At 38.6% G+C, this 14,107-nt stretch overlaps 1 protein-coding gene across 4 annotated transcripts in view; it reads left to right on the forward strand.

Annotated features, from left to right (window-relative positions):
* Window positions 1-8,401, forward strand: part of LOC311235998 (nucleolar transcription factor 1-like) — a 55,997-nt gene extending 47,596 nt beyond the window's left edge. For all 4 annotated transcript variants that reach the window (XM_084323562.1, XM_084323560.1, XM_084323563.1 and 1 more), the window contains 6 exons: window positions 1,233-1,285; window positions 1,404-1,593; window positions 4,995-5,042; window positions 5,131-5,202; window positions 6,906-7,061; window positions 7,153-8,401. In XM_084323562.1, the coding sequence (XP_084179688.1) occupies window positions 1,233-1,285; window positions 1,404-1,593; window positions 4,995-5,042; window positions 5,131-5,202; window positions 6,906-7,061; window positions 7,153-7,266 (633 nt within the window). In that variant the 3' untranslated portion in view covers window positions 7,267-8,401. The remainder of the gene's footprint in view (window positions 1-1,232; window positions 1,286-1,403; window positions 1,594-4,994; window positions 5,043-5,130; window positions 5,203-6,905; window positions 7,062-7,152) is intronic.
* The last annotated feature ends 5,706 nt before the right edge of the window (window positions 8,402-14,107 follow it).

Below are 14,107 nucleotides of genomic sequence, written 5' to 3' on the forward strand. Positions count from 1 at the left end.
TGTTAACATTAATATCGCCTAATCTATGTTTTAAATTATGGATATGTGTCTAATCTGCCCGTCGCATTATCAATGACCCATTTCCAGTCAACATTGTCGAAGCAGATTGTTTTTTTATCGGTTAATTTCCGTTTGATAGCATTTTGAAAAGCACTCGTTTTCACGGAAAAAATAGGAGATTCTATGATAATTGCCCTTTACTGTAATATTGTAGAACGTTGTCATTTTGCGGCCTATTTATTAATCGTTTTCAAATAAACGCTAGATTATCGATAGTATATGTGTACGTGTGCACGCTAGTGCCGCGCGCTGAAAATCGATTCTCTCAGTTCCTGATCACTCTTACAGTCAAACAGTCATATCACATTATAGTGGAAACGCTTATATCTCCGTGAAAAAAGGTCTGATTATCCTAATACTGGTCAAATAGATTCCTTACCTGAGATCAGATGGTATCCAAATGGATTATTCCAATTCCTGATCGCCATTCCGAAAATCTATCCTTTTATTGATCCACTGCTACGTACTGTAAAACACATAATCCCCGCTGCTCTGAGAGTCCAGCCTGAAGCTCATCGACTCCGGTTACATGCGTGAGAAGTAAAATGTGGACTCCGGGTTTTTTTTTCTCATGCTTTTTCATTGAGTCCAATCCAAAAGGGTGAATTACCAACTGGGAGACGATAGGGGGCGCTTTTTTCACATCTGAGCGCCTGGGGTGGCTGAATTACCAACGGTAGACTCGGTTGATGAAATATGAATTCAGATCGCTAATAAAAAAAACGAGAAAAAACGAATATTCTCGTTATGGGCATTCAACCCACGGGGGGTAAACCCGAGAAAACTCGGGTTGGGCATTCAAAGTGTTAATGTCTGAAGGAGTCGACTGAAGGCTTCTTGTCCTCTGCGAAAGCATGCAATTGGTCCACTGATGGATACATCTTGATATTTGTCTAGTCTAGTGTCTTCATTAGATGGGTGAAATCCTCTTTCAGTGCCTCTGTGCCCATTTTCTTAGGCAGTTAGTCTCTGGTATGCGCGCCATTAGCGTTAGCCACTTTGCTTTTGGAAAGAATGAAGAAAAGAAAAAAAAATATATATATATATATATAATATTATTTTTTTTGCATTCAACTAAGAGGTTGTCAGTCGACTACGGCTCCTTTCGATCGATTAGTCGACTAATTGGGGTCAGCCCTACTAAATTCCAAATCTTTGTGCTCAATATGCAGGACTCAACAGCAGCCAAAAGGTTGTTTCCCGGTGAGCCCAAGAAGCCAGCTGTGTGAGTCCCACCTGTCACTCCTACTCTTCAAACGATCTGTACTAATACTGAAGATTCATGTTTGCAGCAAACTTGAACTCACAAGCTTCCTCTTTGTTCTCCATCTGTCTCGAAACAGAGCCGCGTATTTTGTGTTTGTAAGCGAGCAGATGGTACATCTGAAGAGTGAGGTTCCAAATTCAAAGGACCGCCTGGGCAAGATCAATTCTAAATGGAAGGGTCTCTCAAAGGCGGAGACGACACGCTGCAAGAGGATAGGAGGAGAGAACCTCAAGAAATATGCAGTGGAGCTACAAACGTGGTTTCTTGTAGGTGAAACCAGAGACCACCTTAATGAAACAAGATTATTCAACATGCTATCATTTCCTGTAATGTAGGTTTAATGAGGTGTGGGGCTTTGGCCGGCTTTACTGTGTAGGTGCAGGTTTTAATTCATACCAATTTCTTTTAAAATTTAAAATTTAACCAGGAAAAAGTCTCATTGAGGGCGGTCAGGTGGCGTAACGGAGATTGCGTTCGTCACCAACCCCGGAGCGGCTGGATTCGCCTGTTCGAGTCCAGCTCACAGCTCCGGGGTTGTCACCAGCTTGGCTGGCCGTTCACACTAATACAATTGGCAGTATTAGAGGGTGGGAGAAGCTGGCGGGGTGGGTCCGGGTCGTTGTAAACAGCGACTCCTACAGTTCGGTCGGGGCGCCTGCTAAGCGCGGATAGGATCTAAGTGGGATAGTGTGATCCTTCCACACGCTACGCCCTCTCAGTGAGAATCCGCGCTGCCAGGTGAAAAGAAGCGGTTGATTGGCTGGACGTGTGTCGGAGGAAGCACGTGGTAGCCTCCACTCTCCCAGACCGACTGTGGGGGGTAAGTGCGCAGCGACCAGGAAGGGGATTGGGAATTGGCATAACGACTAAAACATTGGGATGGGAGAAAATCGGAGGAAAAAGGAGGGGTGAAAAGATCAATAAAAAAATATATATATATATCTTTTACAAGAGCGTCCTGGTCAAGATAGGCAGCAGCACAGTTACAATTTCACATTTACAGACGAAAACAATTAAAAAACAAACAAACATATAGCAATTAAAACAAAAACAAGGACAATTCACAGAACCATTTAGTCAGTCAAAACATCTGCAGCCAGATGTGCTGGATTCCATTGCTTAGAAGGGTTTTAAAAGCAACCAGTGAGACCAGCTCATGCAAGTTCAGGTGGTTTTGTAGCTGATTCCAGGTGGAGGGAGCTGCATATCTGAACGCCCTTTTTCCCATTTCAGTACAAAATTGAGTACCGTATATAGAAGAACTTGAGAGTTCACACGCTAAACCTGTTCAGATGAGGACCGGTGCAACTCATATTTGGACCATATAATCGTCAAAAAGGAAGGTAATTGATCTTTGATTGATCTTTAGACAAATATTTAATAGGGTGCAGAAAATCACTAACGTTTCAACACAAATGTGTCTTCAGAGTGAGTCCCTATTAAATATTTTTCTAAAGATGCTCCGTGTGCTCCAGTACCTTCCTTTTTGAGGGAATATAGAAAGTTTGGATTGGATATGGCTCATTATTTCTGGCCCAAATGTAATATATTCGACCATTCCCTGAGTAGGTGAGTACATTTTGTAAGTACATTTTGCTCCAGAGTTGACATTTTTCTGACATGTCGATTCAGTAAAAAGAGTCCCATTGTCCTCCCATAGAGCCAACAGGTCATACTCTTAACACTTTAATCGCCGTTGACGCTGAAACACGTCTTTCCCCGCCATGCTCATTCTGCCGAAGACGCTGGACAGCGTCTTTGATATCAATATTTCAAAAATCTGTGATCGAAATCATATTTCTCCCCCGGAGACATGAGATGTACTGTTGAGCCCCTCTCAACTCTACAACGGTTCAAGAGCGCCATCTGGTGGCCGATCGGCGGATCGCCCAGGGCATAAACAGGAAGTGGAAGCTGGTGCTCATTTCAATTCGGTCCGATCACTCGCTAATAGTCCCAGGACTCGTGCTGATCACAACGGATAGTGATCCGTTACCAATAACTCGATAAACAACATGATTTGGACGTATATACTATTATACAACCTGGAAATGGATCGGATATTTCGACATCCCATAATAGAAAAAATTCTGTTCCACGCTCATCTCCCAACGGCGAGAGGAAGCTACGGTGAGTTTCAGCGTTATTTTTTAATGTCTTCGATACTAACTGCTCTAATGATCATATCACCCACACTAGATGAATGATATAACGTTGCCCACGGAATTATAAACGCCCCCCCCCCCCCCCCATCCGGTCATCATCAGATCATACGTAGTAACTTCTAGAAGTACGTCCATTTAAAAAAAAAAATCTCGCACAGATTCCTACCAAACTATATCAATATAATGCATTTAGGGCTATAAATCAAGTTCTGGAGAAAGCTGCAGAAAACGATAAAAACATACTTATACTTTAGACCGTATTTTAGTATGAATATGTGAATGAAAAAGTATAACGTTGCTACACCCTGAACAATAGATATAGGACGTTGAATGGGCCATAGTAATGTCAATTTAGCAATACAATTTTAAAAGTTATAGCCCTGCAAAGAAGGGGAACTTCTTGTTAGGGCTGGCGAGGGATGGTAAATTATGAATTTAACCCCGGCGATCAAAGTGTTAAGGACCACGCTTGGAGGGGAAAACAATCTGCACCGCAATATGCAACCAAAGGCTGAAACACTAACACAATCATGCCTGTAGCTAGTTTAAAAAGAAAAAGAAAATGTCAGCATGTCAATGGATTATTTTAGCACCCTGTGTCTACCAGAGGAGAAGGTATATTGACAAACAATATATTGTTAATATCTCCAGCGTAGACTCAACACAGGAGGGAGGAAAAGTGGCATTATGTTTATGGCCAAAATGGAGCCAGATGTAGAGAAAAGTCGGGGTGCAGTTAATGACTAAAATGACGATGTGGCAAGATAATGTTAGCTATGTGTTAACAAGCTAGTTAGCTAAGGCACTTGTAATACTGTAGGCTATAGCTTTTAGATTTTTCCACATTACACCACAATACAAGTTGCATAGCACTGTCAAAATGCTTACCAGTGACAAAGTACTTGGTGCACACATTGGCATCAGGAGTGTCAGGGTCGCACAGTTTTCCCATTCTTGCCGCCGACACCGCACATCTTTTTGCCTACATCTACTTTTCTCTTCTTAACCCTTTCACTGCCGCACCACCAAACGGTTAACCCTTTCACTGCGACAATACACAGAAGGTTAACCCTTTCACTGCCACACAACCTGTTGTGTGGGTTAACCTTCTGTCCTGTGGCAGTCTCAGTTTTTCGGTTCAGAAGCTTATGCAAAGGTGGTTCTGGGTTCTTTACCCCGTTGGCAGTGCATCCCACCACACAGCAGGTTTTAGGAATTTTTCTTTAATTTGCTAGCAGACCGAAATGACGAGGAGGCACCGTCACGCAATACAAAGTCAACAGGACAGCGATGAAATGTGTTCCCCTCCGGTGTGGGCCCAACCTGTTTGCTCTCGGTCTTTATTGGCACAGCTCGGAATGCATCATCCTCTTGTATATATCTGCCCTATATTTCACCCCTCCGTCTAGCAGAATCCTTTAGTAGCTTATCTCACTTCAAGCAGCCCTACAGTGATCTTGAAGGTCTCAGTTGTTTGATTTGATATTGTTTACATCTTTCAGGCATTGTCGGAAGACGAGCAGCTCGCCTACATTGAAGAAAACCCCAATGTGAGTATGAATTTTAAATGCACATGCCCGTTTGCTTCCTTCCAGAGAAGTTATCTCGAGTTTAACGTTATGCACTTCCCTTTTACAGAAACTGAAATCTTTGGGTGGGGTAAGACGAGAAGGACAAACGAGAAGGACAAAAGCAACTCACGGACCGTCCGTAAGTTGACGCATGCCCACGCCATTTGATGCATGTATACTAGGGCTGGGAGGCACGTCATATGTTAAGGTTTGCTGTCATGGATCCATACAAAGGTATGGATTTTTACTATACCATTGTCAATGATACAATTCGTAACATTATACATGTATTTTCCTTGCAGCAGTATTATAAAGTTTTTGGGATATTGTCATATATTTTTACCATATATCACCCAGCCCTAAAGGATTATGGTATGGAACCAGTATCAAGCTTTTTATTTATTTATTATTATAAATATATATATATACACACATAGATTTACACTCACGCTAATGGTGAAAAGTGGATGTTATCTCGAATCATTTTTGTCCAGCGACTGTAACCTAATGGTCTTAAGTCTACTGTATATCGTTCAACGAAAGTAATATAATTCAGTGAAAGTAATATCGTTCAGTGAAAGTAATATCATTCAGTGAAAGTAATATATCGTTAAGTGAAAGTAATATAGTTCAGTGAAAGTAATATATTGTTCAGTGAAAGTAATATAATTCAGTAAAGTAATACCGGTATATCATTCAGTGAAAGTAATATATCGTTCAGTGAAAGTAATATATCGTTCAGTGAAAGTAATATCGTTCAGTGGAAGTAATATCGTTCAGTGAAAGTAATATATCATTCAGTGAAAGTAATATATCATTCAGTGAAAGTAATATATCATTCAGTGAAAGTAATCATTCAGTGAAAGTAATATATCATTCAGTGAAAGTAATATATCATTCAGTGAAAGTAATATATCGTTCAGTGAAAGTAATATAACATTCAGTGAAAGTAATATATCGTTAAGTGAAAGTAATATAGTTCAGTGAAAGTAATATATTGTTCAGTGAAAGTAATATAATTCAGTAAAGTAATACCGGTATATCATTCAGTGAAAGTAATATATCGTTAAGTGAAAGTAATATAGTTCAGTGAAAGTAATATATTGTTCAGTGAAAGTAATATAATTCAGTAAAGTAATACCGGTATATCATTCAGTGAAAGTAATATATCGTTCAGTGAAAGTAATATATCGTTCAGTGAAAGTAATATCGTTCAGTGGAAGTAATATCATTCAGTGAAAGTAATATATCATTCAGTGAAAGTAATATATCATTCAGTGAAAGTAATATATCATTCAGTGAAAGTAATCATTCAGTGAAAGTAATATATCATTCAGTGAAAGTAATATATCATTCAGTGAAAGTAATATATCGTTCAGTGAAAGTAATATAACATTCAGTGAAAGTAATATATCGTTCAGTGAAAGTAATATAATTCAGTGAAAGTAATATCATTCATTCAGTGAAAGTAATATATCATTCAGTGAAAGTAATATATCGTTCAGTGAGAGTAATATATAATTCAGTGAAAGTAATATCATTCAGTGAAAGTAATATATCATTCAGTGAAAGTAATCATTCAGTGAAAGTAATATAACATTCAGTGAAAGTAATATAATATTCAGTGAAAGTAATGGATTTAATCTGTATTGGTCAGTTCCTAACGTTAAGCACCAAGAATAAATGTTGGCACTTAAAAAGTGACATCGGTGCCTCTTCCCTGACTATCTGCAATACAACAAGCTTATCCAACCATCCGGTTCAACCTAAGTAGGCGGAATGTATCGTTGCTGAGGTTGTTGCAGAGTCCAGACTTGAGTCTCCATCTGTCTTAATACGCAGGACTCTGGAAACAAAGAGATCGAGGACACCGTCGGTAAAGAGATTAAGGACACCGTTGGTAAAGAGAAGGAATCCGAAGACGACTCTGACGAGGAGGACTCTGAAGATGACTCTGACGAGGAGGACTCTGAAGACGACTCTGATGAGGAGGACTCGGTCAGGCTTCTAAAATAACAACCTATTTTATGACTTAGATCTTCCTGTCACATTGGTAGAAATAACATGACCGGTCTATTTTGCGGTGTAGGATGAAGATGAGGAAGAGGAGGACATGACATTTGGTATGATGGACTTGGCCAACCTCACCAGAAACACCACAGATGCCTCCAGCACTGAAGACGACTCTGACGGAGGAGACTGAACCCATGGGCTGCGTCTTGACTTCCTGTCCTGATGCAGCAGACTGTGTTTGGGCCTTCAAGGCTTCCATATTGCCTCTGAAAGTTGCCTTTTCGTGTTTGCATCGTCTCAGTTTATTGTTTATTGTTAAGTTAAAAGCACTTAGTCCTGTGCCTGTGAATAGAGTGGATGAAAATGAGACTCGTTAAAACATGGTTCCTACACGGATCTGAAAAAGGATGGACAATTTTATCTGATCCAATGGGTCTGGAAAAGTTTGAGAATTGCACTAAAATGTCCTGATACACATACTGTAGGACTGCTTCTGTGGTCATTGACCTGCTGCAACCTCATCTTCCAGCAGTAGAATGATGTCCGACTGAGCGACACGTAGCTGAGCCACTGTCGGCGTCATGTTGAACACCAACCAAGATGTTTAAATCCAGGCAAGAAATTAAAGTCTGTATATAGGATGGGATTTTTTTTACGTGTAGGAACCATGAACCAGGACCTCAGGACTAGGGTGATTGAATGTTATGATTTTTTTTTTTTAATCTCTAAATGAAAATGAGAGATTTGACTTACCAAGACAGCTTCTTACCGGCTTTGATCCTCAGTTCAGATTTAGTTTTGATCAGATCCAATATTTGGATCCAATGCCTTGACTGTTCATTCATGTTTGTATGGGACCCATATCTGACATCAGTGCAAGCAGATCTCTGCCTTGAAAGGCCTTGTGTGCGCACATTTACAACAGATAAGATATTGCGCGTGATCCACATGCGCTCGTGAACAACTACCAAGCGTGTAATATTTGTGAGACAGTCATGGACGGCGCTAGCGTTCATCTCTAGGATTATTTGCTGTGTAGGTCAGATGAGTTTGTCAACTGTTAAGGATGATGGTAAGAAGGCTCCCGTTGTCTTTTCTTTCATTTTTAAAGTGAATCGATGATGTCACATTGGGGTCGCATGGCCATTTTCTTATTTGTAAGTTACTTATTGGGGTGTTCACCAAATAAAAGTTGATTTGGTCATGTTAAAGTTCAGCTTTGTAATCTGCATAAAGATTCTTAATAAAATGTGTTTGCTTTGGCACGCTCAACCTCACTGCATAGAAAAAAGGGTATTAAAGGTGGAAATCCAACCTAAATTAGAATTCATGTTACCATAATACTGCACAGCTCAGTTTCCATTTGTGAATACGAACAAGTCTGAACAACGGAGACAGACTAGTGATGTCATCAAGAGACAAATCCTGGAGCTGCTCCATAGACTGAACAAAGTAACGATCCCATGATTTTACTGGGATATATGGGTACCTTTTCTCATTCACAGCTACAAGTCTTATATTTAAATAAAATGCAGTTGGATGTATAGCTCAAACAAAGGTTCTACGAGCTCACAAAGTCAGCCACTAATGGAGGCCCTGCACGGGATGTTTATGTAGTTCTGTCTTCCAACGTGTCTGCCTATAACATAGCAACCATTGTTTTGTACATGGCAATGGAAGAGACAGTGGTTGCCATGTGTTGATATATGAGAAATATATCAACAAAAACATAATTGTGTTTTATACTCTTGCACAGCAATTAGAAATTTTATTTTGAAAGTGGCTACCAATGGTTACAGGCAGCCATACTGGAAGAAAGAACTACAATACATCTTCATTCCCATTAGACCAACTCACTGGTGTAATTTGATGACATCACAGATTCGAGTGGTTTCCAGCTGGGATAAAGTTGTCAGTTTATAAAGTTAGATATTGACTTAAGGGGACATTATGGAAAATGGGTATTGCCTAGTCGTGTGGATTTGATAGTTGAAATGTTATTTAGGTGCTAGGGGAAAATGACAAGTAGGCTACTCCCTGCTTGTGTTATCACAAGGGGGACATAATCAATAATTTAGCTTTAATTCATCAATTAGCTGTGCTTTCTAGAGCTAGGAACACTGCCTACCTAATATATTGCCCAGTTTATAAAAGTGTTTTAGGGACATTCTACCAGAAACGTACATTTCCACTTCTAAGAATCTTGGTGAAAAAAATCGTATTCTTTAATCTGAACATTGAGTCATATGGAGGACATGTTAAACTATAAGAAACACATTGTAAAGGCCGAATGAGTGTTTTTTGTTATGGATTATTATTATTAATATTATTATCATTATTATTACCAATAGAAGGTTACGATTTATGGGAATGTTATGATTCTGTGTAACCTGTTGGGTGGACTCTGTTGTACTGTGGGTGGATCACCTGCACCTGTCAGGTGATCAGCCACAGCGCGGCGGAGATCATTAAATAGGTGATAGGAATCAGCTGTTGGGCGGTAGCACGGGGAACGCATAATATTTTCTGACCGCTTCGGGACGTTTCCGGATGCTTATAGAACGCTTCGGGAACGCTTTAGAATAGTTTTATCTTAGGAAACACTTTGAGTAATTAGAAGAACCACGGTTATAGGACGCTTAGGATCGCTTTGATCACCTCTCCCATGTAACCTACCTTTTCTAATTAAATCGGATATCACGTTTGGTATCTGATAACGGAACTCAAGGTGTGGAGACTATTTCTTTGGATGAAGCGCGTATGGAATCACTCCCCGACTGCCACAGGAAGCGGACACAGGCATGTTGCCGCTACATTCAGTCAGAAAATAGCTTTTATTGAAGCCACCCAAGGAGAGGCGCGCTTCAATAAGGTGACAAGAGGACTCGTCAGGCTGAAGCCACCCATGACGATACCAGGAAGGAAGGAAAGCATTTAGTCGGAAAGCTATCTGCGTTATTAGGCGCACTTCAATAAGCATTCAGTCAGAAAATATGCGTCTGACTATGCGTTATTGAAGTGAGTCCAGGCTAGAGGCGCACTTCAATAAGCATTAAGTAAGAAAATAGCCTTTATTGAAGCCACCCAAGGAGAGGCGCGCTTCAATAAAGTGACAGAAGGACTCGTCAGGTTGTAAAAGGAGGACTCGCGCAGGTTATTGATGGCACGCGTCAATAAGTGACAATTGACGAGGACTCGCAGATTATTGATAGCGACCCAGGTAGAGGCGCGCGTCAATAAGTGACAACTCTGACGAGAGAGGACTCGCAGGTTATTGATAGCGACCCAGGTAGAGGCGCGCGTCAATAAAGTGACAACTGACGAGAGAGGACTGCAAGAGGACCGACGGCATCACAGCCCGAGGACATCGCTGTTATCAGCAAGAAGGAATCGATCAACCACAGCCACACACATTGAATGATCACAGCCCGAGGACATCGCTGTGATCAGCAGCCAAAGGATTGATCAACGCCAATCACAGCGAGTGGAGCCCCTCCCTCCCGAGACTGCGGTCAAGTGAGCCGTCTTTTGCTTTTGCGTGGTCAAGTGAGCCGCTCTTGTTTTTCGAGTGCGCGATTAGTTCCAGGTTTACGGTAATGCATTAAAACAAGCCTGGGACGCTGTTGTAATGAACCGACGTGACTTTTGAACACAGTCTCACAAGTAGATCTTACAGAAATACTTAATATGACATTGAATGCGCATCGAATCAATAGGACGTTTAGTCTAATCAATAGGACGTTTCGTATGTGCAGTATTATTGAACATCGAATCAATAGGACGCGCAGTATATTCGATCACTAAACTAAAGCTACAGACAATTCCACAGAGGAACACTTCCGGTGAGGATTTCAAAGTAAAGGATGGCATGTGGTTCATTTCTATTATTTCATAAGTAGTTTATTACACTGCCATGTTTGTACTTAATACTTCTCAAGACTACTTGCACAAATAATATTAACTACTTTTACTGTGTACTTTGAGTAATTTGAGTTTCAAAGTCCTTTTTATAGAACAATGAGTATTTTCGACTAACTTTGATGTGGGATAAAAAAAGATTTTCCCATAAGCACTTTATGAAACTGCCATGGTTGTACTTAGTACCTCTTAGACTACTTGTACAAATTATATGAAATATTTTTACTGTGTACTTTTTGAGTAATTTGAGTTTCAAAGTCCTCAGAATCAGCATTTTCGACTAACTTTGATGTGGTATAAAAAAAGATTTTCCCATAAGCATTTTATGAAACTGCCATGGTTGTACTTAGTACCTCTTAGACTACTTGTACAAATTATATGAAATATTTTTACTGTGTACTTTTTGAGTAATTTCAGTTTTAAAGTCCTCAGAATCAGCATTTTCGACTAACTTTGATGTGGGATAAAAAAAGATTTTCCCATAAGCACTTTATGAAACTGCCATGGTTGTACTTAGTACCTCTTAGACTACTTGTACAAATTATATGAAATATTTTTACTGTGTACTTTTTGAGTAATTTGAGTTTCAAAGTCCTCAGAATCAGCATTTTCGACTAACTTTGATGTTGGATAAAAACAATTCTTCCCATAAGCACTTTATGAAACTGCCATGGTTGTACTTAGTACCTCTTAGACTACCTGTACAAATTATATGAAATATTTTTACTGTGTACTTTTTGAGTAATTTCAGTTTTAAAGTCCTCAGAATCAGTATTTTCGACTAACTTTGATGTGGGATAAAAAAAGATTTTCCCATAAGCACTTTATGAAACTGCCATGGTTGTACTTAGTACCTCTTAGACTACTTGTACAAATTATATGAAATATTTTTACTGTGTACTTTTTGAGTAATTTCAGTTTCAAAGTCCCCAGAATCAGCATTTTCGACTAACTTTGATGTGGGATAAAAAAAGATTTTCCCATAAGCACTTTATGAAACTGCCATGGTTGTACTTAGTACCTCTTAGACTACCTGTACAAATTATATGAAATATTTTTACTGTGTACTTTTTGAGTAATTTGAGTTTCAAAGTCCTCAGAATCAGCATTTTCGACTAACTTTGATGTGGGATAAAAAAAAGATTTTCCCATAAGCACTTTATGAAACTGCCATGGTTGTACTTAGTACCTCTTAGACTACCTGTACAAATTATATGAAATATTTTTACTGTGTACTTTTTGAGTAATTTCAGTTTCAAAGTCCCCAGAATCAGCATTTTCGACTAACTTGGATGTGGGATAAAAAAAGATTCTCCCATAAGCACTTTATGAAACTGCCATGGTTGTACTTAGTACCTCTTAGACTACTTGTACAAATTATATGAAATATTTTTACTGTGTACTTTTTGAGTAATTTCAGTTTCAAAGTCCTCAGAATCAGCATTTTCGACTAACTTTGATGTTGGATAAAAACAATTCTTCCCATAAGCACTTTATGAAACTGCCATGGTTGTACTTAGTACCTCTTAGACTACCTGTACAAATTATATGAAATATTTTTACTGTGTACTTTTTGAGTAATTTCAGTTTTAAAGTCCTCAGAATCAGCATTTTCGACTAACTTTGATGTGGGATAAAAAAAGATTTTCCCATAAGCACTTTATGAAACTGCCATGGTTGTACTTAGTACCTCTTAGACTACTTGTACAAATTATATGAAATATTTTTACTGTGTACTTTTTGAGTAATTTCAGTTTCAAAGTCCTCAGAATCAGCATTTTCGACTAACTTTGATGTTGGATAAAAACAATTCTTCCCATAAGCACTTTATGAAACTGCCATGGTTGTACTTAGTACCTCTTAGACTACCTGTACAAATTATATGAAATATTTTTACTGTGTACTTTTTGAGTAATTTCAGTTTTAAAGTCCTCAGAATCAGCATTTTCGACTAACTTTGATGTGGGATAAAAAAAGATTTTCCCATAAGCACTTTATGAAACTGCCATGGTTGTACTTAGTACCTCTTAGACTACTTGTACAAATTATATGAAATATTTTTACTGTGTACTTTTTGAGTAATTTGAGTTTCAAAGTCCTCAGAATCAGCATTTTCGACTAACTTTGATGTGGTATAAAAAAAGATTTTCCCATAAGCACTTTATGAAACTGCCATGGTTGTACTTAGTACCTCTTAGACTACTTGTACAAATTATATGAAATATTTTTACTGTGTACTTTTTGAGTAATTTGAGTTTCAAAGTCCCCAGAATCAGCATTTTCGACTAACTTTGATGTGGGATAAAAAAAAAGATTTTCCCATAAGCACTTTATGAAACTGCCATGGTTGTACTTAGTACCTCTTAGACTACCTGTACAAATTATATGAAATATTTTTACTGTGTACTTTTTGAGTAATTTCAGTTTCAAAGTCCCCAGAATCAGCATTTTCGACTAACTTGGATGTGGGATAAAAAAAGATTCTCCCATAAGCACTTTATGAAACTGCCATGGTTGTACTTAGTACCTCTTAGACTACTTGTACAAATTATATTAAATATTTTTACTGTGTACTTTTTGAGTAATTTCAGTTTCAAAGTCCTCAGAATCAGCATTTTCGACTAACTTTGATGTTGGATAAAAACAATTCTTCCCATAAGCACTTTATGAAACTGCCATGGTTGTACTTAGTACCTCTTAGACTACCTGTACAAATTATATGAAATATTTTTACTGTGTACTTTTTGAGTAATTTCAGTTTTAAAGTCCTCAGAATCAGCATTTTCGACTAACTTTGATGTGGGATAAAAAAAGATTTTCCCATAAGCACTTTATGAAACTGCCATGGTTGTACTTAGTACCTCTTAGACTACTTGTACAAATTATATGAAATATTTTTACTGTGTACTTTTTGAGTAATTTCAGTTTCAAAGTCCTCAGAATCAGCATTTTCGACTAACTTTGATGTTGGATAAAAACAATTCTTCCCATAAGCACTTTATGAAACTGCCATGGTTGTACTTAGTACCTCTTAGACTACCTGTACAAATTATATGAAATATTTTTACTGTGTACTTTTTGAGTAATTTCAGTTTTAAAGTCCTCAGAATCAG

The sequence above is a fragment of the Notolepis coatsorum genome (genome assembly GCF_963971535.1).
Source record: "Notolepis coatsorum genome assembly, chromosome: 10".
NCBI lineage: Eukaryota > Metazoa > Chordata > Actinopteri > Aulopiformes > Paralepididae > Notolepis > Notolepis coatsorum.